At 49.4% G+C, this 27,489-nt stretch overlaps 1 protein-coding gene across 2 annotated transcripts; it reads left to right on the top strand.

Annotated features, from left to right (window-relative positions):
• The first annotated feature begins 1,564 nt into the window (after nt 1–1,564).
• On the top strand, nt 1,565–8,568 carry LOC119822558 (keratin, type II cuticular Hb5). Of its 2 annotated transcripts, none has more exons than XM_038341983.1 (9): nt 1,565–1,984; nt 4,168–4,376; nt 4,887–4,947; nt 5,056–5,151; nt 5,745–5,909; nt 6,426–6,551; nt 6,951–7,171; nt 7,919–7,950; nt 8,375–8,568. In XM_038341983.1, the coding sequence occupies exons 1-9, from the start codon at nt 1,565–1,567 to the stop codon at nt 8,566–8,568; spliced, it is 1,524 nt and encodes a 507-aa protein (XP_038197911.1). The 2 variants fall into 2 exon arrangements, with proteins under 2 accessions (XP_038197911.1, XP_038197912.1); XM_038341984.1 differs by having other exon boundaries at nt 7,919–7,954; nt 8,382–8,568.
• The last annotated feature ends 18,921 nt before the right edge of the window (nt 8,569–27,489 follow it).

Genomic DNA, 27,489 nt, shown 5'->3' with positions numbered 1-27,489 from the left:
GAGATGAACTTCCAAAGACGCGGTTAGAGAGGAATCGAGCAGAACTCGGTCTTGCAGCTTTGATTCAGCTACCTCAGTTACTAATCCCTGTTGCTTTCCCTGGAGGTGCCAGTGTGGGAATGTCCTTTGAGGCCCGTTGGTAAGCACCTGGGCTTCCCCCACCAGCTGCCCAGAGTCTCTCCACCTTCCCTGATGGTTCAGAGTGGGGTATAGGGTATATATCCATCTGCCGAATGCCAGGTGAAGACCTGAGGCCGGCAGGCCGTGGAAATTAAAGCTCACAGGACAGAGAGAAAAGCATGGTTAGATGGGAATATTTGGTTCTGGGAAAATACCCGGTCTCTAGGCAAGCTTGCCAGCCCTCCTTCTCTAAGGTCTGAATTCCTCAGGTGTCTTTAGAGCCCCCCTGGGGGCAGAGACCATATCCTTGGTGTCTGTGCTCCATAAACATTTGCAGAATGGCATCATTATCCTAATAAGTGGCCCAGGGACACACAGGTAACAGGGATGTTAGAAGGCCATGGTTCCCAAAGGCCCCAGGAGACAAAAATCCAGGCCCTCTGACAAGAGTGAAGCACCAGTCCACTCCCATCTTCATACATTCAGTGCAGGCTCTAACAGACCTGGAGAGGCGGCGATGCAGGACAGTCTATGAACAGGTTCCCTGCTCTGGCTGGCGGTCTTGGAAGGGGCAGACACTAACAAGACATGTTTCTTCTTAGAGAGCAAATAGAAAAGGCTTGGGAGAAAGCGGATACCCAAATCGAGGTTCCCTCAAGGTTGGGCACGCCTTCCTGTTTGGGCCACATGGAAGAAAGTGACCGAAGGAGTCTCCCCGTTACACACAAGTGGTCATTATGTGGCCGCTGAAACCCCAGTGGTTTGTACTTCTGCTGGGTGAGAAAGACAGGCTCTGGACTGGAATCCAGACGGTTCCAAGCACTGTCTTCTCCAGCCCCTTGTTCCTAAGAACACACGGTCAGAATGACCCCTCTGGTCCCGAACCACCTTCAGGCAAGCTGTCCGGGCGTGTGAAGCTAATCCAGGGGCAGTGATGGACATGAGAATACGAATACGCCTGCATGGGGCCAGGGGCCACAGCGCAGCCTTCCTATGTCTCAGTCTACCTGGGACTCCGGTGATTCTGTGCCCCCCACTGCTGCCCACGCCGCCCCCAGATTGCTAATGGAGTTCAAATCCGTCCCCGGGTGTGGGTTGAGGCCATCTCAGAGAGACCGTGTGAAAATTAATTAGTTAATGTATGTAAAGAGCTTTGAAGATGAAAAGTGCAGCGTGGTGTCCCTAATAACATCTTCAGTCTTTTACGGGGCCCACGTCGCCTCTGAGCTCACCTTTAAGATGAGTCTTTGGGGAGTTGCTGGCAACCTCCCCAAGCCCATAAACAACATAAAATGCCTTTTCACTGCTTTTACGCAGCCAACCCCAGCTCTCCCCATCAATAAAAGGACCGCAGAGGATCAGAGAGACCCAAAGGACTCCAAGCCTCACACTCTGCAGCCTACACCAAACCCCACAGCCACTTAGACGCCATCCAACTCACGCGATGTCCTGTCGCTCCTACAGGATCAGCCCAGGATGTGGAGTTACCCGAAACTTCAGCTCCTGCTCAGCTGTGGCTCCCAAAACTGGCAACCGCTGCTGCATCAGTGCTGCTCCGTTCCGAGGAGTATCCTGCTACAGGGGATTGACCGGCTTCAGCAGCCGAAGTCTCTGTAACCCGAGCCCCTGTGGGCCCCGCATGGCTGTGGGAGGCTTCCGCTCAGGGTCCTGTGGACGCAGCTTTGGATACCGCTCAGGGGGTGTTTGTGGGCCCAGTCCCCCCTGCATCACCACCGTCTCTGTCAATGAGAGCCTGCTCACGCCCCTCAACCTGGAGATCGACCCCAACGCTCAGTGCGTGAAGCATGAGGAGAAGGAACAGATCAAGTGCCTCAACAGCAAGTTCGCGGCCTTCATCGACAAGGTGAGTGTGGTCTGTGATGGCCCAGAGCAGACCTCAGGCCTGACTTCCCTTTGGAAGAGTCCAGTCTGTTGGGAAGACAAATTGGCTGCCAGGTTAGGGACAGGAGAGTGGAAGAAATGCAGACCCACGGAAGTGGATGGATGCATAGCCTTCATTTGGTACTTGGAAAGTTCATTATGTAGTCTAGAAATCAAGGCTATGGTTTAATGTGTGTGTGTGTGTGTGTGTGTGTGTGTGTGTGTGTGTGTGTGTGCATGTACATGTGTGTATATCTGAGGACAACATGAAAAGGCAGGGGGGTCACTACAAGCCTGGTTGAGGGCAAGAAGAGTGGAAGACAATACAAACAGAAGGCATGGTGGCCTGTGCCTAGGCAGAAGACTGTTCAGGCCACACTGTCTCCTTGTGGGCTGCCTGTGGCACTTGACAGTGTGACACCGCAGGCAGGATACACCCTTGAATAGCAGGACTGACCTCATGGGTTTATGTGAAGATTTGAGAACTCAATTCTGGAAAGTTCAGGCCAATAGCAAGCTTGCAATAAATGTCAACGGTTACTCTGTCTTTTTCAAAGACAATAGTAGAGGAGGAAGTATGACAGCTAAACAAGGGGGTGGGGAAAGGGATGGGGGAGGCTGGAACAGAGACAGGGACAGGGAGGATGCCTGCCTGCAAAGACACACTCCAATACTGGCAAAGTATCAAAGCTGGGCAGCTGTGGAGAGGGAGTCTAAAATTCCTGATGCTTTTCTTTAGTGGTCTTAATAAATCCTCCAAATCACCCCCATGGGGAGGTCTTAATATCCACATTGTAATGACAAATGGAGCTGCAGATGCTTAGGGCACTGCTCGGACATACTGTGGGACAGTGAAGGCAATAGATGGGGACTGGAGACAGCACTCCTCCAGTGTGTGTGAACTCGTCCTTACTACCCCTGGAGTCTGCCTCTCTGTCCGTGATGTGGAGGAAACGACTTCTGCATCCCCCTCCCCCAACAGAATCAAAACAAATGAGTCAACTTCATAGACAAATGATACAGACACAGACACAAATATATAGAAATACAGATACAAAACCAGAGATAGGACATAAAAACAGAGAGAGAAAAGACAGAAACAGATGAAGACGTGGACATAGGAAAAGATAAAGGTCTTAGACACAGACATAAAGGGTCATAGGGGTGTTAGGTGTGTATGTAGTGAATGTGTGTGATGTGGTATAATGTTTGTGGTGTGTGGCATGGTAAGAGTGTGTGTGATGTGTGTAAACAGTGTGCGTGTGTGTAATTGGTGTGGTATGTGTGTGTTTATGCATGGTATGGTGTATGTGTGTGAGTGTGTATGTGTGTGTGTAGGTAGTGTGGTATGTGCGTGTTTATGCATGGTATGGTGTATGTGTGGTGTGTGTGTGTATGTGTGTGTGTGTGTGTATGTGTGTGTGTGTGTGTGGTGGTATGTGGTGTATGTGTGTGGTATGGGGGGGTGCACACGTGTGTGGAAGATGTTCCAAACACAGGCCTGGGTACCACAGAGTGTTTGTTGGAAAAATGGCTGAACAACCACTAGTAATTAGAGTAGCTTTATTGACTTGCTCTCTTTGCTGCATGTTGGGGACTGTTCTGAACAATACACATGTATGAACTGGCTCAGGCTTCACATCTGTAGCACGACAGCCATGGAGAGAAAAGCACCAAGGGGCTCAGCAGTTTGCCTGCCTCAGTCTAAGAAACCAAAGTTGGAGCCTGACCTGGCTTTGAGCCAAGTTAGGAGCAGTGCCACCAGTGTCAAAGGACAGAGAGTTCTAGCAAAGCACACCACACACATAACACACACACACACAAAATATGCACACATGCACATACATACAGACATACGTACACATACCACAGACACATACACCACACCAATCACACATATCACATACATATGCACACATACCACACCACAACAAACACACTAATCACACACAAACAACACACTCCACACCACACACACACCCTGCATGCAACACACACCACACACATCACATGCACACATACACCATAATACACACCACACATACCACACAGACCACATGCACACACCCTCAAATACACACACCCTCAAATACACACACCCTCAAATACACACACATACACACTCCCTAAATTCCCACCAAGTCTTTTTGCTCCTCTGAATGGCAGGTGCGCTTCCTGGAGCAACAGAACAAGCTGCTAGAGACCAAATGGCAGTTCTACCAGAACCAGCGCTGCTGCGAGAGCAACCTGGAGCCCCTGTTTGGAGGCTACATCGAGGCGCTGAGGCGGGAGGCTGAGTGTGTGGAGGCTGACGGCGGGCGGCTGGCTGCTGAGCTCAACCACGTGCAGGAGGCCATGGAGGGCTACAAGAAGAAGTGAGTGTGCACACCCACAGGACTCAGAGGGCGGTGGGTGGGAAATGTCTGCTGTGGCTTCTCAGGGTTCCATAGGACTTCCTGGGCCTTGGAGGGTGTGTGCAGCAGAACCCAGTCCTGAGAGTGAGAACTGGCTCCCAGGAAGCGAGGGTGGGAATCTACATGGGAGTTCCAGTGCTGTCTTCCCCATTCCTCACCTGCCTTCCTGCTCTGGGTCCTGGACTGCAGGCTCCCTCACACCAGCACAGTGCTCTTGGGATCTAGGGTGTCAGAATGACTACACTAGGGGTAGAATGTGTGCTCCCAGGAACCCACCCCAAAGGCAAAGGACTGGGGAACTCGGCCAACCTGAGCAAGGCCTTGCCAAGAGCAATGCGCAAACACAACACACAAAGACACATTCACACCACAAAAGGTTTAATCCTTTTCACGATCCTGGAAGAACTTTTCTAGGAGCTGAGGCAGGATGTGAAGCGCGGACCCTGAGTTCTGTTTTTTCCCCACATCTAGGTATGAAGAGGAGGTAGCTCTAAGGGCTACTGCAGAAAATGAGTTTGTGGTTCTGAAGAAGGTGAGGGTCCACTTGCTGGGCAGGGAGGGAGGGGAGTCATCATGTTGGCCGGACTACCTTGCCTTGGACCCTTCCACATGTCATTCCCTCTTTTCTGTCTCCTCTCAGGATGTGGACTGTGCCTACTTACGTAAATCAGACCTGGAGGCCAACGTGGAGGCCTTGGTGGAGGAGTCCAGCTTCCTGAAGCGCCTCTATGAAGAGGTAGAGACACACACTCATGTGCCAGCAAGGATGGAAAAAAGAGGACACAGAGGTGGGGGTGGGGTTCAGGGTCCTAGGTCTGCGAGTGCTCAATCACATACCACATGCTTAAGATTATCATGCCCACACATGTGAAAAGGCCCCGCTATACTGGGTGTAGAGTGCTGGGTACACATAACTACGGTGCATCTGTATTCACGTGTGTAAGATAATTGTGCATTTTATGTACTTATCTTCTGGGTCTGTGGGTATCTCTGCATGTTGGAGTGTGTTTGCATGCTAGACGACAGATGAATATGAAGGTATATGGGGATTCCATATATGAAGGCTCACTCTGGACTAGTTACTGTGTGGCGTTCAGACCTAGGCCCTTTGCCTGGGACTTTCAGTCAGGCCTTTCCCACACTTCCCCCATTTTCAGAGGCTGACCCCAGGGTAAGGTTTAGGGCTTCCAGTCTTGCTGTTTAACATTGTGTCGGTGTGTGAAAGCTTCCTCATCAGAGATCCACCAGTGAATAGACACTGTCCCCAGGGATGGGACACCAGGCCCAAAAGAGGCATCCAGCATAATGTTCTTCCTGTTGGCTCTGCAGGAGATCCGTGTTCTGCAAGCCCACATCTCAGACACTTCAGTCATTGTGAAGATGGACAACAGCCGGGACCTGAACATGGACTGTGTTGTTGCAGAGATCAAGGCTCAGTATGATGATGTTGCCAGCCGCAGCCGGGCAGAGGCTGAGTCCTGGTACCGCACCAAGGTGAGTGCCTCATAGTCATGGTTGTGGGAGCCATGCAAGGTGGCTGTTAGAAAAGGTTTCTTATCCCTTAGTACTGGTAAGAGAAAAGCTGACTGATCTGGGGTCTGGTAGCTAGCCAGGGCTGCTTTTTTTGTAAATACTGCACATGCTGAGCACTGTGCCTGATGCACACTTATTGGCTGAGCATGGGACCTGCTACACGCCATTGGCTGAGCACGGTACCTGCTGCACACTCATTGGCTGAGCACGGTACCTGCTGCACACTCATTGGCTGAGCACTGTATCTGCTGCACAGTCATTGGCTGAGCACTGAACCTGTTGCACACTCATTGGCTGAGCACTGTACCTGCTGCATACTCATTGGCTGAGCATGGTACCTGCTGCACACCATTGGCTGAGCACTGTACCTGCTGCACACTCATTGGCTGAGCACATGACCTGCTGCACTCTCATTGGCTGAGGGGAGGTTGTCCTACTTTCCTTCCTAAACATCTGTCCCCCACCCTCAACTTCCAGTGTGAGGAGATGAAGGCCACGGTGATCCGGCATGGGGAGACCCTGCGCCGCACAAAGGAGGAGATCAATGAGTTGAACCGCATCATCCAGAGGCTGACGGCTGAGATTGAGAATGCCAAGTGCCAGGTAGGTCATAAGGCAGGCTCAGATAAGTGATAAGCACAGGAAGGCAACAGGCGACATCACAGGTGCTTTGCTTACTAGAATAAAATGGCCTGTCTCTAATTAAGATTGAGAGGAAGCACACCCACAGTCAAGGCAGGATTCCTTCATATCATACAGCCGACATCCTGGGATGAGCAGGATCTCTGACTTTCAAGAGATGTAAACTATCCTCAGCCACTGCCCACCAGGAGAGATGCAGAAAAGCCCAGCCATCTCCTCTTTAGGTTGCCAGCCTTATTAACAACCTGCCATGGACCATCAGTAGGGTGCTCACTTCTCTTGCTCTAAACACTAGGGACAGCCCCGCTGTGCCCCCTCATCCTATCTTGTTCTAACAAGATGCCCCTCTCTACCCCACAGCGTGCTAAGCTGGAGACAGCTGTAGCCGAGGCAGAGCAGCAGGGAGAGGCCGCCCTCACTGATGCCCGCTGCAAGCTGGCTGAGCTGGAGGCTGCCCTACAGAAGGCCAAGCAGGACATGGCCTGCCTGCTCAAGGAGTACCAGGAGGTGATGAACTCCAAGCTGGGCCTGGACATCGAGATCGCCACCTACAGGCGCCTGCTGGAGGGCGAGGAGCACAGGTGAGCTGAGAAGAACCATGTGGGGGTTCATTTGAGGACCAAACTGTCCTGAAAAAACAAGCTGGCTAGGGCCTGTCAGTCCTTGCATGGAAGGGGCAGAGACCCTGGGCCTCCTGGCTAATGGTTTGGGCACAAGTGTGACATATAGCTCTGACCACACGACTCCAGGCCAGGCTTCAGTAATAATGGTTTCCTATCACATATCCTATGCTCTATGTCAAGCACCCATTTACAATCCTCCATCCTGTCAGGTAGGTACCATTTTTCCTATCCAAAAACAGAGAAGGGATGGCTCAATGTTCAGCTCCTTTCCCATGGCCACACAGTTACTAACTAAGCTGCAGAGCTGGGATCTAACACTAGGTCCTGGGCTTCTGAAGCCCATTCTGAGTTTCCCTGGATTAGGCTCATGCACAATAAGGATGCTGTGCCCTGTATAGCCATAGCTCTGCCTCATGCTTACTGTGAGCACTTATTGGCATTCAGCATGCTCAGGCACGGATGGCAGGTGGTGCGTGGAAGTCACGATTCTGCTCACTACTGCTCTAAACCGGGAAGACTGGTCTCCGTGGATGGGGACACTTTAAAGACAGAAAATGAACATTCCAAGAAGATTTGGGGAGCCCTTCCTGCCTCTCAGAAAATAGCTCCAACCTAGAACAAAAGCTGGCCTTGTCTGTGCCCAAGCAACTGTCTCAAGGACCCAGCTCACTGCTTAGAACTAATGGTGCTTTCCTTTCTCCTCAGGCTGTGCGAGGGTGTGGGCTCCGTGAATGTCTGTAAGTATCTGCTGGAAAAGGCCTCCTAGTAAAATGACTCTGGGGTTGGGCAAAGCTGCAGCATGGGCCTACCCCACAAAACCTCCAATGTTTCCCAACATTCATAGTCTTTCCTCTTCCCCAGGCTCCTCCCTAAGGACTACTGGGCAGGAAGGGGGGTAGAAGGTGGGGAAGTAAGGGTTGCAGGGCCGGGGAAGGAGGGGGTAACTTCAAAAACAGTTGAACATCCATTAACTGGTGGCCACTAGACACTGCAGTCCAGGGAAATGGGTCCAGATGTGCCATGCTGTTGAAATAATAGGACATGTCATGTTAGCCACTGATCCCTTGAGGAGGACACAGGCCCTGCATGTAAAGCCCTCAGGCACCTGCAGTGGGTGGGTGACAGCAGCAAGCCCCTTATCCTTCCCTGTTCTTCCCACAGGTGTCAGCAGCTCCCGTGGTGGAGTCGCATGTGGGGGCCTCACATATAGCACAACCCCAGGGCGCCAGATTGGCTCTGGCCCCTCTGCTACTGGGGGCAGCATCACAGTGATGGCCCCTGACTCCTGCACTCCTTGCCAGCCAAGATCCTCCAGCTTCAGCTGTGGGAGCAGTCGCTCAGTGCGCTTTGCTTAGCGCCAGGACCTCCAAATGGGATGTCTGTCTGCCCCAGAGTGGAGTGATGTGTGAATGGAAAATGTGTGCTTGCTTCCAGAATAATCTAGATGTTCCTATGGGAGGAAAGAGTCAGGGCCGCTCTCCTCCACCTTCTCCTTTCAGGGAGCTGTTTCTCGGTTTTCCTCGGGCTTCACTTTAGAAGATATTCCCAACCCTCCGCTTAATTCTAACTTGTCTTCAAACACTTATAACTGATTTGTATCATTCACCAAGCCCTCTGGGACACTACCTGTCACCCAGGGTGGCTAAACAATAAAGCTTGGCCTTTGTGGGTCAAGGCACAGTCCTAACCACCCAGCCATTCCTCCAAAAACTAAAGCACCAGAGGAAACCCTGCCCAAGAAGCTCCCATTTCTGGCCCCAGAGGCAGCAAGCACCTGCCTATCATTGGTTGTGTTTGGTCACCTCCCTGACTGACTTCCTTCCTTGGGGCAATATGCTCTATCCATATACTCCTTGGGTTGCCTCCCAGAAAACAGTGTGCTCTCTGGGGATTCCTGCTACCTACAGCCCCTGGCTAGGGAGCTTTGAACTGATCTTGCTCTTCCTGATGCCTTTACACATTTCAAAGACTCCATATTTGCTCCAGCCTCCCCTGCCTGTGCAGAAGGGAACTGCCCACGGGAGGACTGATGGGATGGGGACTCTGAGGCCACTTTCCGGTTCTATCTGTGGGTGCCTTGCCTTCTGGAGTGCCCCATCTGTGTTTCAATAAAGGCTGCTGCGATGCAAGGGTGTGTGGTGTTTTGTGCCAGTGTTGCCACCCCCTGCTGGTTTGCCTGCACCAGCCAACCAGTCCTAAGCCAGCCCCACACTGGTGACTATTGCTTTGGAAAAGTCAGTATCACATGTCACAGGGTAACCTCCACTCATCCCTGGGACCGCTCCTAGTCCATTCCCACAGGCTAATCTAGTTGTCCTCCTCTGTCCCTGCTGGACTGGAGCTCAGTTCCTGTTTCCCCTATAGCATCCTCCCACCAAAATAAGCCATCCTGCTGTCTTAGTCGAGGTTAATATTGCTGTATGTAACACCATGACCAAAGCAACTTGGGGAGGAAAGGGGTTACCTGGCTCACACTTCCATATTACTGTCCGTCACTGAAGGAAGTCGGGACAGGAATTCACAGGGCGGAAACCTGGAGGCAGGAGCTAAAGCAGGAAAGATGCTTGCTCCTCCCAGCTTGCTCCACTACTTTATACTGAACCCACAACCACTATGGGCCAGGCCTTCTCCCATCAATCACTAATTAAGAAAATACCTACAGACTTGCCTAAAGCCCAACCAGCCCTATGGAGGTATTTTCTCACTTGAGGACCCACCTCTCTGGTGAGTCTATCTTCTGTTAAGCTGACATAAAACTAGCTAGCACACCTGTCTTTCAGCCCCACTATTCACATGCTCAACAGCCAGAGCCCCAAACAAATTCACTGCCACCTCCTACCAGTGGGTTCGGATCGCTCCCAGCACAGGCATGTGCTTCTTCCCCCACCAACTCCTGATTCCTGAGCAGCTTCCCTCCCAGTGCAGGTCCGCAGACCTCCACTTCACAAGGAGACAAGTCTGCCCTCTTGAGGCTCCAGGACCACCTCGCTGCCATCCAAAGCAGTCAGAGACATGGGCCAGTCCCGTGCTCTTTGTCACCTGTACCTGTACTCGGTGATCTTTATTTACCAGTTGCCACCACCTAGAGCCCTGAAGATATCTAGTTCTGCCTCCATGCCTTCAAGCCTTGTCAAAAGGCCAAGCAAGAAACTTCTTGGAGACAGAAAGTGTCTCCTGCTCTGAGCCTTCACTAGGCTCCAGGATGGAGCTCAGGGTATGCCAGACCTGTGATGTGTAGAGTGATCTCAAGAAGCTGAGAAAGTAGGAACCACTGACACTCAGCCCGCTCAGACTCCATCTTTGTATTAGAATACACTAGCTGTCACCGTCATGGGGCAGGTCTGTCCCCCAGCCCCTCTGCTGCCCTACTCTCCTCCTTCCCCATCCCCCAGCCTCCGTCACTGGTAGAAGGTAAGACCTGAGTCACTCTGTGGAGTCCTAACTTCAAGCCGAAAGGACTATGAGCCAGCTGAAGAATGCTAGCTGCTTCATTGAGGTTTGCCAGGTGACCCCAGACAGGCTCCTGCAAGCCTCTTACCGTCCCCTCCTTCATCCCAACTCTCTGGTCCTTGACCACATCCATGATCACTACATCATTTAAGTCAGATCATTCATCTAAAATGTAAGACGATGGCAATGGGGCTGCTGGACTGCCAGGTCTTGGTGACATCTTAGGCCAGAAATAGCCTCTGTGTTTGAGGCCCTGCAGGGCTTCTGAGATGGAAGGGCTGCCTTTTCAGCCCTGCCACATGCTGTGCTCCTGGGATGCTGAAGTGAGTCCAGGCTGAAGAAAACTTCTTGGTCTCAACAAGGGTATGGACCAAAGCAACCTGAGATAGGTGATCTTAGACCCCGAACCGTGAGAGCACACACTAACTAGTGAAAAGGTCAGACTCTGGAGGACACAACGAATCTTTTTAATGCTTCCATGTTTGTGTGCACAGAACGGTCAACTGATTCAGCTAGACAAGGGTGATAATGAGGATGTAGTCCTCTCCCTCTGATACCCTGGGGCCAGTAGTAAGCACACAACATCAACTCTCAGGACCACAGGACTTGGGGCTCTTGTAGCCTTCTTCTTATAAGAGCTATATTCCCTGAGCAAGGCAACAGCAAGGACCCAAGTTTATTTATAGACTTTTTATCAGAAAGCCAGTGCGTGATGTGTGTAGTGCGTATATATGTATGTGTATGTTGCAGTGTGTATATATGTAATGTGTATGTGTGTAATGTGTAGTATGTGTATATGTGTATATTATAGTGTGTAGTGTGTGTATTTATATGTGTACAGTGTGTGTAGTATGTGTATATGTGTGAATAGTGTATGTGCAATGTGTGTATGTGTGTAGTGTGTGTATATGTGTGTAGTATACTGTATATGTACATAATATGTGCATGTGTGTATAGTGTGTATAATGTGTTTAGTGTGTGTAGTATGTGTATAGGATGTGTATGTATACTGTGTATGTAGTATGTGTTTAGTATGTGTATTTGTGTGTGTAGTGTATATGTATGTAATATGTGCAATGTGTGTGCAGTGTGTATATGTATGTATGTGTGTGTATAGTGTGTACATATGTATTGTATATGTGTGTATAGTGTGTGTGTGTGGTGTATGTGTTTATATGTACAGGGACTGTGGTTAGTCCTTTCCTTGTACACTCTCCACCTCATCTATGAGACAGGGCCTCTGTCTGACCCTGGCACTCGCTGATTAGCTAGCCTGCACTGGGGTTACAGCTGTCAATGGCCATGGTCCACCTTTTATGTGGGTCCCTGTGCTTGCCCAGCAGGCACTTTACCAGCTCAGCTACCCAGGAAGAAATACTTGAAAGGAGTGCAGGTCTCTGAAACTGATGGATTAAGAAAAAGCCAGAAAGTGAGTGACCTAAGTGAGAAGGGGGGTCTGCTTGCTTTTCCTGTGACTCACAGACCGAGCTAGCAACTTCATCGGAGATCTCAGCCCAAACTGGCGAGTGTGTCCTCTGATCCACCACTGTCATTGATGCCATTGCTACTACCACCACCATCACCACTGCCTCTGCCACCATGACCATGTCCACCATCAACATAGCTGCACACCACTGTCTCCACCAGCACCATGGTCACTGTCACCAGAACTATGGCTACTGGCACCGTCACTAACCCACCACCACCAACACTGTCGCTGCTACCATCAACACAACCACCATCAATCACCATGGCTACTGACTCCATCAACACATGCACAACTGTCACCATGGCCATTATGTGGTTTGAATGAGAATGGCCCTCATGGCTCATATAGTGGAATGTTTGGTTCCAGTTGGTGGAATGTTTAGGAAGGATTAGGAGGAGAGGCCCTATTAGAAGACATGTACCACTGGGGGTGGCTTTGAGCTTTTAGATGACCACACCAAGCCTGTCTCTCTCTGTCCCTCTCCCTCCCTTTCTCACTCTCTCCCTCACTCTATCCCACTTCTCTGCTGTTTGTGGATCAGGTATAAGCTCTCAGCTGTGGCTCCAACACCATGACTGTCTGCCATGCCCCCAATTAAACACTTTTTTGATAAGTTGCCTTGGCTATGGTGTCTCTTCACAGCAATAGGAATGTAACTAAGACAACCGCCATTACCACCATTGTTACCACTGCCTCATCACCATCACCATCATCTCTACCACACCATCACCATGGCTACCAACATTATCACCTCCATCTCTTCTACCCATCATTATGACTACCACCACCATCATAATCACATCACCAGAACCACCATCACCATAACTGCCACCAGCCACCACCATCACCATAACCACTGCCAGTCACCACCATCACCATAACTACAGCCAACCACCACCATCACCATAACTATCGCTAGCTATCACCATCACCATAACTACCACTAGTCACCACCATCACCATAACTGCCGCCAGGCACCACCATCACCATAACTGCCGCCAGTCACCACCATCACCATAACTGCCACCAGGCACCACCATCACCATAACCGCCGCCAGGCACCACCATCACCATAACTACAGCCAACCACCACCATCACCATAACTACAGCCAACCACCACCATCACCATAACTGCCACCAGGCACCACCATCTCTACTACTGCCATCACCACTCCTGCCAGCACGTAGCCGCTGCTGCCATGACCATCACTATCCCATCACAAAGGAAAAGCACGCTCCCCGTGGTCACCAGCTCAGGGGCAGCCAGTTTTCCATGAGCCCCTTTCCCAAGGTCTCTCTGCCCCTCTCTTGTTATCTCGTCAGGCTCTTTCTCTCCCTGCCTGGCGCTCCTGGACAGTCAGCCATCTGGCTGTCTTTGTCTTTTTGTGTACCATCCTCCTTATGTGGCTCCTGTGAATGTGTTCGCATGAATGAGTTGATCAGCATTTCTCCCGTTTTGTCTGTGGGTCTGTCTTGTCCATCAGTCTGTCTTGGCAGACACAGTCTGAACCTTCAGAGGGAAAACGTGAACTTCCCTTCCCTTCAGTGGCATCAGAACTCCATCAGAACAGGGAGAATTGCTATGACTTAAGAGCAAATGTGTAATTTAAGAAAACATCCTTTTGTTTGTGATATCTTTTTCGGGTCTTTTTTGTAAGTATCAAATAACACACAAGAAGCAGAGCTCTCCATCGGAAACTCTTGTCTTTATTTCACCCACGCAGCCAGAGGGGACTCTGAGCAGGCCTCCACAGGTGTGGCTTCCCGGGACTGTATTCTGGTTAGGATGTTTTCGTCAGTTTGACACAAGCTAGAGTCATCTGGGAAGAGGGACCCTCAACTGAGAGAGTACTTCTATCCTATTGGTGTGTAGGCAAGACTGTGGGACATTTTCTTAATTGTTCACTGAGGTTGGTGCTGCACCTTGGGAGGCATTCCTGGGTTGTATTAAAAGCAAGATTACGGGTCCATATGGAGCAAGCAAGTAGCTAGAGTTCTTCCATGGCTTCTGCTTCAGTTCCTACTTCCCGGTTTCTGCCTTGAGTTCCTGCCCTGATCTCCCTTCATGATAAACAATGATTGTAAGGTGCTTCGGGTCAGTGTTCTATTACAGAACTAGAATCCAAACAAGGATAGACTGCCAGCTCAGGAATTGGTGGCTTCTGTCTAAGTCATCGGCCAAAAGACTCCAACAGACGACTGAGACTTAAACATGGGTCCCCACACAGGCAGTCTGAACTCAGGGATTCTGGAGAGAGGAGGCTATAATACAGATGCTCAGGGAGACCCTACACCACCTTCTATTTCTTAACTGAAATGTCAACAACTAGCTGAACAGGACAGGTAGGACCATGTCCGGAAGCATCAGACAAGCCAGAATAGTGAGCCCAAACTATTAGGGAATGTCACAAGAAGTTAATTAACGCTGGAATTCTCTATACCTGACTCTGCACCCCGAGCCAGCTGTGTGCTTTAGTGCCACTTCTTAGGGTCTTGGCTTCCATTTCTCTAAAATGGGACACTAACATTGCTTTTCAGAGAAATAAATGAAATATATACATGTCGTGTCAGAAGCTGGGTGGGTACTTAATTAAACATAGGCTTTCATTTTCATCCTGCCCTGCTGCATGTTCCAGGCTGAGCTCTGAGCCTGCAGCAGAAGCTAAAAGACTAATTGATCCGATGCTCCGAGAATCAAAAAGTAAGGCTCCTCCACAGCCAGGACTGCCCAGCTCCTCTCTCTCCTCTGCACCAAGCAGCAGCCTGCCCACTGCTGCAGAAGCATCTCCCAGGATCTTGTTTAAAAGCAGGTTTCTGAAATGGCTCCTTGAACTACAGATTCACCCCATGGACCCAGTGATCTGAGTGTGAGATAAATGCCCTACAGGGACCACACCGGAGGAACAAAAGCCAGAGCTCTGGCTGGAGAGGAAAGCAGTGAAGGAGGTGAGCTGAGCCTTGGGTTACCAGGGGAAAACCTCTTAGCACGACTTAATATAGTGTGAAGAAGGAAAGGAGTCACGTGGGTCTCACAAATGCAGCCCACCCCAACCACACATCAGTCTTGCTGGTTCTCCGCAACCAGACTTTGCATTCTGGTGTCTGGATAACCAGTGTTTCCAGTCTGGATACTGGGTCTCCAGGCATGGTGTCCTGTCTCAGGTAAAGCAAATGGCTTCCCTTCAGCTCCATTGCATCTCTCCCTCCTCAGAGCAACATCTATGGCCCCTCTCATTCAAGGGAACAGCCCAAAGATGCTCCCACAATTCTGTAGGCCCCTCTACATAGCTCCCACCCAACCCAGGGCTCAGTTGCAAACAGTGGATAATAACTTCAATAAAAAAGGAAAATAGAAAGCTACTTCTAGGTCCCCTGAAAGGGAAAGTTACTAAACTGCCGTTTGGGCTGTGAGAGAAATGGTGATCCTTCCTGCCCACTCCAGCCTCTTCCCTGACACAAGAGTCCAGAACCCCAGGCCTGTCTATGCAAATCGCACCGGTCTCATCCTGGAGCAAGCCTCTTCTGCAGAGAGGAGCACTGGGCACCACGGCTCATGACCATGTCCTCTGGGCCACAAGAGATGGGGAAGCCAGGTCCCCACAGACCATGCCACTGCCCTTGGAGAGAGACACGAGATCAGAAGTCATGTAACCCAGGATCGTGAACTCTATTGCTACTCTGAGGGCCCAGAGCACAGTCCTTTAAAACCTCAGCACACTGCAGCCTGAAGCTGCTCCCTCCTTAGGGGAGCATCGCTGCAATTTGGACATTCCATTCTGCTTGAACCAATGCTGAGAGATGTTCATGCAAAGGATTAGTAAAAGCTATGGGGAAGTGCTGCAGGAATCATCTAGAAATGTAGGCTGAGGGGCATCTGGGTCAGAGGACACATACGTAGGGGCTTCATGAAGAGTGGGTTCCTGAAATCCAGGAGTCCCCAGCCACCGGCAGACCCTGACATACCTAAGTGTATCATTTCTCCAGATGATCCACACACAGAACGTTCTGTGAGGAATGGAAAGCTCAAGCTATATTGCAGAACTAATTGTGTGGGGAGGCACTCAGATCTTGAAACATTTATTAATTTAAACTTCATAGATAGTTTAGAAGGATCTGTGTACAGGGAAAATATTTGGGACAATTGTCTATCATTTCTCAGAGACTTCATGTCTGTTCTCCCTCACCCAATATGTCATTGAAGGAGGCTCAGTTCCCAGTTAGATGCGCCCTAATAGACTATGGACACCCATGGGAGCCACATGCCCACACATCCAACTTACAGACGTTGACAGAGCCCACGCCTTTACACAACCTAGGGGGAGAGGAAAGATGAACAGTCAGAGCTGACACCCTCTGGTTTTGCAAGCTGTTCATGTCATTTAGCGTAGCCTCCCACCCCCTCAGAACCTCAGTTTTACTCTCTGTAAAATGAGTAAACAGTGAAATTATCCCACTTTGAATGTCCTCTACTGGGAGTGTTCCAGCCAGCCAGACACTATTCTACCCACCCAGACACTATTCTATCCACCCAGACAATATTCTATCCACCCAGACACTATTCTACACACCCAGACACTAGTCTACACACCCAGACACTATTCTACACACCCAGACACTAGTCTACCCACCCAGACACTGTTGTATCCACCCAGACACTATTCTACACATCAGACGCTATTCTACCCTCCCAGACACCACTTTATCTCTGAATAGGGACCTAAAAGGATACGCCTACTCACACCCAGAGCCCCTGTCCTCACTGGCTTCCTCACCCTCCAACAGTTTCCAGTAAGTGGCAATCTCCACATCCAGCCCAATTTTGGAGTTCTTGACTTCCTGGTACTCCTTAAGCAAGTAGGCTATGTTCTGCTTGGCCTTCCGCAGCTTGTGGTGCTGGGGACAGAGCAGGGGAGGAATTTGAAAAGGTACAGCCAATGGAGATTTCTGGTAGTTGTCAATGACCTTGGTCACACTACTCCCTGCATTTAAAATGGTCACTCTCAGCAGTGTGGTGGTGCACAGCTTTAATCTCACTCCTTGGGAGGTAGCGTGCTGGGGTTACAGGTGAGTGTCACCATGTCTAGACATTTTTCCTACATTTTTGTACCACTTTATTGTAAAATTTATTTGATTTCACATGTGAACCAGAAGAGGGAAAGAATGTCACACTGGCATGGCCCTGTTAATTAATTAGTGATATTACCATAGTCTGTATGCCAATGCTCATTACCGTATGTCTGTATGCCAATGATTTACAAGGCACTTTCACAGACGTTATGTTATTTACCTTCAGCCTTACTCGATGGGCTTGTCAGAACAAGCACTGCTGTCTCCACTGTGCACGTGAAGAAACTGAGGCTCAGAGAGGCCATGGCCTGTCTAAGTTTCCCCCGGAGAAGGGCCAAGCACAGACTACAGGAGCTGCTGTGCAGGGTGGATGTCAACTGTGACCAACAGAGTCAGCATACTGAAGGAAGAGCCCGAATGTCAGCAGCCACTTATCAGCCAAGCACCCCAGAGAGCACAAATATGTGAGAGGCAGCCAAACCCAAACAGATGCCTCTCCTGCCCGAGGCCAAGTTCTACAGCTCCACTCTATGGTTATAGACAGAGGGGGCGGTAAGCATCTAAGAGCGTGTGCCCTCGCTTTCTCTCGCCTGGTTGAAACAAAATAGAGATCACGAGCAGTTTTTCTTGGTTTTCTTTATCCCTACTCTCTTTTATAGCATTGACTGACAGCATACTTAGAAAATCACTAACAAGCTAAGATGCAAACAATTCCTGTGTGGGATGATGGGAGGAGCCATGCCCACAAGAAAGACAACGTGAACCTCAGCTGTAACTACTGACAGAAAGCCCAGCAGCCACATGAGATCTCAAGACTCCCCAGTTGGTGTGGTCTCAGTTACGGCATGGGGAGCAAAATGGCTTATGCAACTATGCACTGGACTCTTGGGAACATGGAAAGAAAAGAGGCTTGAGGAGAGGGTGAAGAAAAACATCAGTAGCCCCAGACTGGCCAGAGCTACAGAGAGCTACATTGCACCATGCATTCCGGTCATGAAAGGCTGAGGGCGCTAATGGAGATAAAACGGAAGTGAAGTGATGCGGAGAGCCCTGCAAGGTTCCGCTAAACCTGCTCCTCCGAAGCCAGAGTCTAAAAGGCCCAGAAAAGATGGGCGAGAAGGTTCCCAAAGACAAGAAGGGGGAAGCTGATTCTGGTGAAGGTGGGAATAGCCCTGCAGAAACAGGGATGCCAAGACAGACCAGGTATAGGCAGCTGAAGGAGCTAGAGACACCAAGGGAAGTGTGTGTGTGTGTGTGTGTGTGTGTGTGTGTGCGCGCGCGCGCGCGCGCACGCGCGCACGCGCGTGTGCTTCTGGTGAGTGTACATTTGGAATACTATTTCTACAGAGTTTTATAAGATGCAGAACTTGTGTGCTTTAAAATATGTGGCTAGTACACAGAATGTGTCACTGTTTGTAGGAGGAAGGAACTTGTGTCACTAACAAAATGTCTCTCATGTTGGATTGGTCCGAGGAAAATTCCTTTCCCTGACAGTATTGAAATTCTCCTGCAGTGGCTGGAATGAGAAATGTCCCTCACAGGCTCCAGTATTTGAACACTTGGTTCCAGTTCAGGTGGTACAGCCTAGCTGGAGGAAGGGAGTCATGTGGGTGGATTTTGAGGTCAGATGGTCTCACCCTACTTCCAGTTCCTTATCTCTACTTCACACTTGCAGTTGAGGACACGAGGTGTTGGCTTTCTGCTCTGGCCAACATGCCTACACTTGCTGCCAGGCTTCCCTGCCAAGACTGATGTGGGATTCCTTTCTGTATGCTGTGAATATGTTTTATTACCATTGGTTAATAAAGAAGCTGCTTTGGAGTTCGAGGCCAGCCTGGTCTACAAGAGCTAGGTCCAGGACAGGCTCTAAAAAAGCTGCAGAGAAACCCTGTCTCGAAAAACCAAAAAAAAAAAAAAGAAGCTGCTTTGACCTATGGCAGGACAGAATATAGGTAGACAGGAAAACTAAACTGAATGCAGGGAGACATCCAAGCAGAGATAAAGGGAAGAAGGCCGAGTCTGAGAGATGCCAAAGAAGAAAAACACCAGAACCTCACCAGTAAGCCACAGCCTCGTGGTGATACACACATTAATAGAAATAGATTAATTTAAGAGCTAGTAATATGCCTGAACCATTGGCCATACAGTGTTGTAATTAATACAGTTTTGTGTGATTATTTGGATCTGGGTGATCGGGAAACCAAAAAGCAGTCTTCAGTTCACACGGGATGGACTCTTACCCTCTGGAGCCATAAGCCAAAATAAATTCTCTCTTTCATGAGTCACTTTGGGGCAAGATGTTTTATCACAGAAATGGAAAAGTAATTAATATAACTCCTCTTGGCTTCCATGAGGTATTTCTGAAGATTGATATATACGGTCTCCTTGACACAAAATATCTCATGGAGTGACAAAATTCTAATTTCATGTTTACATCCTCCTCACCTTCTGCCATCAGCATAGGCTTAACTCCTTTAAATCCAGACATGTTGAGACCTGAGCCTCTAGAATTGGTTTTGTTTGTATGTTAAGGTTCATCAGGAAGGCAGCTATTCCTTTTCTGAAAGGCTGTGGACCTTCTGATCAATCATTCTGCCATGTTCATTCCATCCCTGAAGGTCATGGTGGGCTTGGGGGGGCAGTTGAAAGGCTGTGGCCCTTCTGACGGATCAGGATCCGTTAATTAAATGTGAAGTTGCAGAATGAGAAGTGTCACCTGCGCTCAGCCTCCGAGAAAGACTTCATCAGCTTCTACAGTGGCTACTGATCTCGACAGAGCACACAGAGCAGAGGTTGCAAGTTCTTGAGTACTAGTAATAATTGTCTGATAGTGTCCTTCCTGAAGTATGGAGGTTGTAATAAATGTATCTGAGTGTGGCTTGGTTTGGGGAAAGAAAGAAGGATAGGAGAAGAAGAGGGGGTGAAGCATAGAGGCTTGTCTCTTGGGGTTTGCATTTTCCAGCCGTGGGTGCCTGTGAAAAGGATCATGGACTCTGGTCCCAGCTTGAACTGAAATCTCAGCAACATCTGAGGCAAGTCACTTACTCTCTACGTGCCTGTGCGAAAGCAAAGCCAGAGCCAGCATGAGTGAATGGGAGGTGGTTGCTCCCAGCTCCCTTCAACTCTAGCATTATAAAACCATAACACTCTCCAAGGTATTAAGATGGCTCACCCACAGCCTTCCTCACCCACCCAATACCCTAGGTCTTGAATTTTTAAACATAGGCTCAGTCCACAACATTCCCTCAGCCTCTCCACCAGCCTGCTCCTTGTCCCACCCATGATACCACCTTTCTGGACCAGCACTGCCCCAACTGACACGGGAGAGCTCAGCTCAGCTCCCCAGAGCATAGTTCCCATGATTTCCTAATCCTGGGCTGCAGTTTACCCCCAGCTCTTTAATTACCAGCCCTTGCCTGCCCGGCTGGGAGGTAGACCTGGACAGCTGCCCATTGAAAGTGTGTGAGTGTCTGCAACAGAAGGAACCCCCCCACCTGCTGTATCTCTTGAAGTTTTAAAAGCTGGTCTTTCAACATCTGATTCCAGGAGAGTCAAGGTTAGACTAACCATCAAGCTGATGTCAAATCTTTTTTCATAAGGTTAATGCTGTTCAGTGGTACAGCATTTGCTAGCCATGCAGGTTTGTGTTTCAGCCTAGAACCACATCACAGTAGTAGCAAAATCATCTTTCACACTGTCCATATCTTCAAGGGAAAGAGGGGCAAATTCTCAATGATCCAGCAAGCTTGACTGGTAAAACCAAAGCAAAGGATTTATATTGACACTGAGCTTCAGAGCCTCGAAAAAACAGAGCTTGATGGTAAATTGCAGAATGATTAATAAAATAAGCCACATTCCTCTGATGCTTTGAGGGGCCTCAGGGAGTCTCAAGATGCCGCCCCCAGGGCCTTTTCCTCCCCCACTCCCACTTGTGATGATCGCCCCCTACCTGCACCTCTCTGCCTTGGGCCTGGCCCCCTGAAACCATCTGTAACTTTTCAAAGGTCATAGTCATGCCTGAAGTGACTTCCCTTGCACCCATTACCCTTCCCAGAAAAAGCACACCATTTACACCCTTGTAGTCATTCTACAGAATGAACTTTGTGCTTCAAGCCAAGCAATGACTCCTCAAACGCGGTCCTCTCTCTAACCCTTGGGACCTAAGTGCATCATGTACCTAGTGAAGGGTCTTGCTCTTAGAATAACTGTCATGGAGCTGAAGACTAGGGTTTTTGGATGACCCACTTGAGCAAAGGGCAGTCACAGAGTGTAAGAATAGCTGTCATCTCCGGGTGGTGGCGCACGCCTTTAATTCCAGCACTCTGGAGGCAGAGGCAGGCAGATCTCTGAGTTCAAGGCCAGCCTGATCAAGGGAATGAGCTCCAGGACAGTCAAGACTCAAGACTACACAGAGAAACCCTGTCTCAATAAACAAAAACAACAAAAACCCTGTCATCAAAAAAACAAACAACAAAAACGTAGTAGGAAAAGAACGCTTTATGTCTGTTGGAAATTTGAATGGGTCTATTGCTATGTCCTATTTTCTGGTCCCCAAATGAATTCATGGAGCTGGATTTCCAATGCAAATTACATGGTTTTTAATATTCAAACTCAGTTTGGACCAACACCTTTCCAGCACCCGAGCATGGTGGGTGCAGAAAGTGTGGCAGGGAGCCATGGACTTTTAAGGGGGAAACACCGAAATCAGAGAAGTTCAAGTCCTGTCATCTTGGGATTGGGTAAGGAGGGCATAGGGTAAGGTAGTTTCTGAAATTATTGGTCAGTTTTTGGGCATGAAAACCTAACAAAGAGCCATTAATAACTGACAAGGTGTCTTCAAGGACAGGATGCCTCCTAGGTGCATCTGGACCTCGTTAAATTTTATGGACTGCTCCCTAGCTCCTTAATGGGCTATTTTTAGATTATCTGTTTAAATTCTGCTATTGCAGCACATAACTGGAGCTGAGATCAGCCCCCTGCTCTTTATACGACTTAAGGTGAAGGAAGCCCCTTTTTAAAATGGAGTTTGCAAAATCAGGCCCTCTATCTACTGTGGATGTCAGTGTGGGGTCCTCAGAAAAGTAAAACTAGACCAATGATACGACACAGTTGAGCCATTCCATAATGCTCTGCAGAGATAACCGCCCTCTCGCACTTGGGACCACACTGCTCACGACGGCCAGCAGCGCAGGCGTCTGTTGGCAGATGCAGAGGTAAGAAGATGTAAGATAAATTATGCAGATACCACACTACTCAGGAGCTGCAGACAGTCCTTAGAATCAACCTTGGAATCCAGTCACAAGGACCAAGGACTCTAGTCCTACAACCAGAGCTCTAAAATGCCAAGCCTGACACCGTACACATACACGGGCATGCCTCTTAGTTTGGCTGTTCATGTGACCTGCCATGCCCTTCGCACACACTTAAGTTTGTTCCCATTAGCTCTAAACTGGGTGATTTCTGCCTAAACCTGACACCTAGGAGCACGTTATTCAGGTATGATGAACTCACAATTGTCTGTGTCGATGGGGAAAGAATCAAAGCCTTGACTATCCAGGTCTAGAACATTGGTCTGCAGCCCGCAGGCCCCAGGTAGTAGGCTGCCCTCTGGCCCATTGCTCTATGGGATGAAACCTACCACCAAAGCACTTGGCAGCCTACAAGTGCTGTCTGGTGCCAGAGGGATACTGGAGGGATATGAGTGGCTGTAAGTCAGCCTCAGAGAGTCTTTCCCCAGACTAAGAGTTGAAACTTCTTAACACTAAGAGCAGCATCCATAGATGATACCCAAAAGGCCAGGTGCTCTTTGCATCCCTGAGGAAACAATTAGACAAAGATGCAACCTCTAGGTAGGTGAAGCCTCCCACCAAGGATCATAGTTAGCACTCAGACTGCAGGGTGGACTCTGGCTCCTTCACTCTGGTTCATGTACCATGCAATAGATACCTGCAGAGTTCCACAGTCATAGCCAGAATAGGCATGCAGCCAGATGTGATGCTTGCCCACAGTCATGGCTAGAATAGGCATGCAGCCAGGTGGATGCTTACCTATGGTCCTAGCACCATAGAGAAGCCAGCCTGGGCTCTATAGCCAGAGTAAGCTCCAAGCCAGCCTGGGGTACATGACAAAGCCCTGTCTTTTAAAATGGAGGAAGGGAGGAGGGAGAAAGAAAAGAGAAACAGAATTAAGCCTACAGGTAAAAAACGATGCCAAGGGACTCTGTCTCTCAGACCCTAAGTAAGTAGGGGCAGAGGATGCCTTGGGCAGGAGCCCCAAAGATTCACTGACTCTCTTAGGACGTCCCCAGAAATGGTTAGTGTTGGCTCCAGGGGTTGTACAATGTTGGGGGGACAGACCACCAAAGTCTATTATACCAGAAGCAAACTTTATTCCAGTAAAAGAAAAAGAAAAAAATCTCTGCAGAGCACAAAAACTTATCAGCTATAGCCATGAGCACAGCCAGTTCAGGAAGTGGGCGTTCCTGAACTCACCTTTTTATAGCAAGCACTTGGCATGAACAAGAGAATTTTTACAATCTCAAGGTAAAACTCAGATACAAATTGCTTTTTTACTGTTTCCATTAACAGGGTTTTCTGCTAAACTGGTGTTTATATTTAGCCATTGTTTCTCTCTGGCCCCTTTTGATGGTGTTTACTGAAGCTCTGCACTCCCCTGATACTACCAGTTTTGTATAGCAGGGGAGGATATGAGACAATGCACCACCAAGAAGTCACATACATCCTATCTTTTAAAAGTTAACTCAGCTCAAGAGTGATAAAAAGCTGACCCTCCATTTGCAGAGGGACCCTCAGTTTGCAGAGGAACCTTCCATTTGCAGAGGGACCCTCAGTTTGCAGAGGGACCCTCCGTTTGCAGAGGGACCCTCCGTTTGCAGAGGGACTCTCCATTTGCAGAGGGACCCTCAGTTTGCGAAGGGCCTTCAGTCACAAAGCAAAGGAACCCCCTGCTAACAGTTCATTCTTAAGCTGCTGAGAAAACTGCTAGGCTTACAACTTTATGTTCCTATATTTCCACATTCCTATTTCTGAACCTACATTTCTCTATTCTTCTTGGACTCTCCAGTAGGAGGGAAGGAGACTAGCCCTCTTTGTCCTGGCTCCATGCTGCCTGACAGCTGACAGCATTCTCTCTGTGACAGCTGTGCAGCCTTTAGACCTTCTTGGGTGTGGCAGCTGAGATCTGGAAGTTGGGGTCACAGTCATACATGCAACTCATTGTGTAGGTAAAGAGCAGCAAAAAGCGCTTCTGTTCCATGTGGTAGCTTCACATCCATTGTTATACTTGAGTCCCACGGCAACAAGCCTTCTGTGACATTTCCACCTCTCTGACCAGGACTGCCTACCAAGCCTCCAGCTTCCCTCCCATCAGGGGATCCTTAACACCTGCTGGGTAGGCCCAGGCTTGGCTACAATATTCCCGGGACTCCTAGGGCTCCACACTGCCACCCTTCTCAGCAAGCATATGACCACCCTAGGACCACCATACCTCACACCCAGTGAGTCCTGGAGTGTGACCACTGCAGTGTGGGTTGTTCACGAGGACAGGAAGCATACCTATCCGCCTTCTTGTTCCTTGGCCACAGCAGAACGATGTCCTCAGGAAAGCCTGCTGGTTTGAATGACTGAATCAACTGGACTCGCCACACGCCAAACCCACAGCTGCCTCAAGAGCAGCAAGTGTAGCCGCGCAGTTTAACACGACAGACACACTGCTCTAAAAAACCCAGACCCAGGGGAACGCCGTCCAAATGAAGGATGGCACACCCAGGAAGGACACAAAGCTGCAGCCTGGCACACTACAGAAGGTCCCTCATAGCTGTCGCTCACAGGGGAGGCAAGGCCTCATGTGGTCAACTTCGGCAAGGGAGGAGAGACATGGATTCCAAAGCACCTGGTGGAGGTTCCTGGCGAAAGCATGCCAGAGTATGGAATGCATCAGGAGGACGAGGACTCTACATTTGTTTGTTTGGGTTTTTTTTGTTTTTGTTTTGTTTTTTTTCTGTTGAACTTGTCCATATTGGGATTCATGGTTGAAGTTGATAAGGATGACTGACCAGGTTTCTTCCTCAAGAGGGCACCAGACCTCATTACGGATGGTTGTGAGCCACCATGCAGTTGTTGGGAATTGAAATCAGGACCTACAGAAGAGAAGGCAGTGCTCTTAACCACTGAGCCATCTCCCACGTTTTACCCAATCTTATAGGGCACCCTCTGTGTGAGCCTGGATGGAGAGGAGAGAGTGGAGGAAAGCCCCTATCTTTTCCCAGAGTGTCAATGCAGGCCAGCTGGAGCAGGCCCAGGCTCTGGGTGAAGTGCTCTGACGATACAGGAATGGAAAGAATCTCCTGTCAGAAAGCAGCCTGTGAACCCATCTATACAGGAAGGTCACAAGTTCAAGGCCTACCTGGGCTACAGAGTGAGAAGCCAGCCTGGGCAATTGTGGCGCATGCCTTTAACCTCAGCATTGGGAAGGCAGAAACAGATGGACATCTGAGTTCAAGGGAAGCCTGATCTGTATAGTAAGAATCTTTTGCAATAAATAAAGAGCTGAGAACAAGTTGGGTGATAGAGCACTTACCTGGCACCAGACATGAAACTTTAGCTTTCTTCCTCAGCACCACAATATATGTAAGAGAATCATCTAAAAGGCCCTGTCAGGAAACAAGTCTAGCAGCCCAACAAAAAAAATCTGGACAAGGCAGGAGGTGGCAGGAGACTTTCTGCTGTCTTTACATCTCTGTCTCTCTCTGCCCGCCTGCATCTCTGTGTCTCTCTGTGTGTGTATCTATCTCTGCCTCTGTCTGTCTCTCTTATTCACATTCTCTCTCCTTCTCTCTCTCACACACACAACATATATTCCCTCTACAGAGTGACAGAGATTTCAGAGCATGGGCCTCCTTAGAGACATAGAGGCACTGAGCATGGACCATATTCTAAGTGACCCACCTGCCAGTGGGAACCTCCTCACAAAAGACCAAATTAATTGCCTTGACTAGGGTACTCCAAATAGCCAAGGGCCAGCAGGCTAATATCTATGCTGAGTCTAAATATGCCTTCTTAATAGCCCATATTCATTCTGCACTCTGCAGAAGTAGCCATTATTCACTGTCGGGGACACCAATCTTCCATGGACCCAGTCAGTAGTCTTAGGCAATGCCACAGCTGACTCAGTGGCCTGGGGGCTGGCCTCCAACTCCTCTGATTCCACAGAACATATTTTGTTCTTAACTCCCTCCTATCAGCCCTGTTATCAATCAAAAGAGAGGGACGAGCTAATAAAAAAGGGGACCACAAAAACAGGATAAATGGCAGATGTGGTGGCTCAGGTACTCCTGAACCACATCATTCCTCAGTTTGGTGTCCCACGAACCATCCAGATGGACAGTGAACCAGCCTTCACTTCCAGGGTCATGGAGCTCGTGTCAGAAGCTCTCAACATCTCCTGGAAGTGCCACATCCCCTACCATCCACAATCCTTAGGAAAGATGGAGGGCCAATGGACTCATCAAACAGCAGCTAACCAAGCTCTCCATTGAACTCAGGTTATCTTGGCCCTTCCTTCTCCCCATTGCCCTTACTCACCTCAGGGCCACCCCACGTTCTCCTACAGGTCTGAGCCCTTTCTCCTCAACCCAAATTCCTCCACTGGCGGGGTATCTACCCTACCTCTCCCTTCTGAGATCCCTTCTCCGTTCACATGCTGACAGTTGTCTCCCTGCCCCCACACCAGTGGACCCTAATGCTCCTAAACCTGCTCCGCTCTCCCCAGGGGACAGAGTATTCCTCAAACAGCTAGCTCCTAGGTTTCTTGAATCTCGGTGGACAGGACCTCACACGGTAATCCTCACCACCCCCTCAGCTGCCAAGCTCCTTACACACCCATATTGTTACCATCTCTCCAGGTTCAAGCAGACACCTACTCAGGACACTTGGTCTGTCCAGCAGACAGGATCTTCCACCCTCCGGTTTTCCAAGATGCCACAATGAAGGGCTTACCTGCTCCTCATTCTGGCACACTCACCTCTGGTGGTACAAACAAGACAGGTAATAATATTTTTCTCCTAGTCACCTGCCTTCTCTTCTCCCTCAAGAAACAGATGCCTGGCGTCTCCAAGATGACAGTAAACAGAATGCCTCTCCAGCCACACCTCTCGCTCAAAGCAAACCCACCAACACCCAGCTCTCCCCTCCCCCACATCTCCCCATTCCCGCAGGAAGTAGCAAGACTTGAGTAGATGGCCCTTTATC

Source organism: Arvicola amphibius, chromosome 9 (assembly GCF_903992535.2).
Source record: "Arvicola amphibius chromosome 9, mArvAmp1.2, whole genome shotgun sequence".
Classification (NCBI taxonomy): Eukaryota; Metazoa; Chordata; class Mammalia; order Rodentia; family Cricetidae; genus Arvicola; species Arvicola amphibius.
Note: the sequence above shows the minus strand (reverse complement) of the source record. Positions and strands in the feature narration are given on the sequence as shown.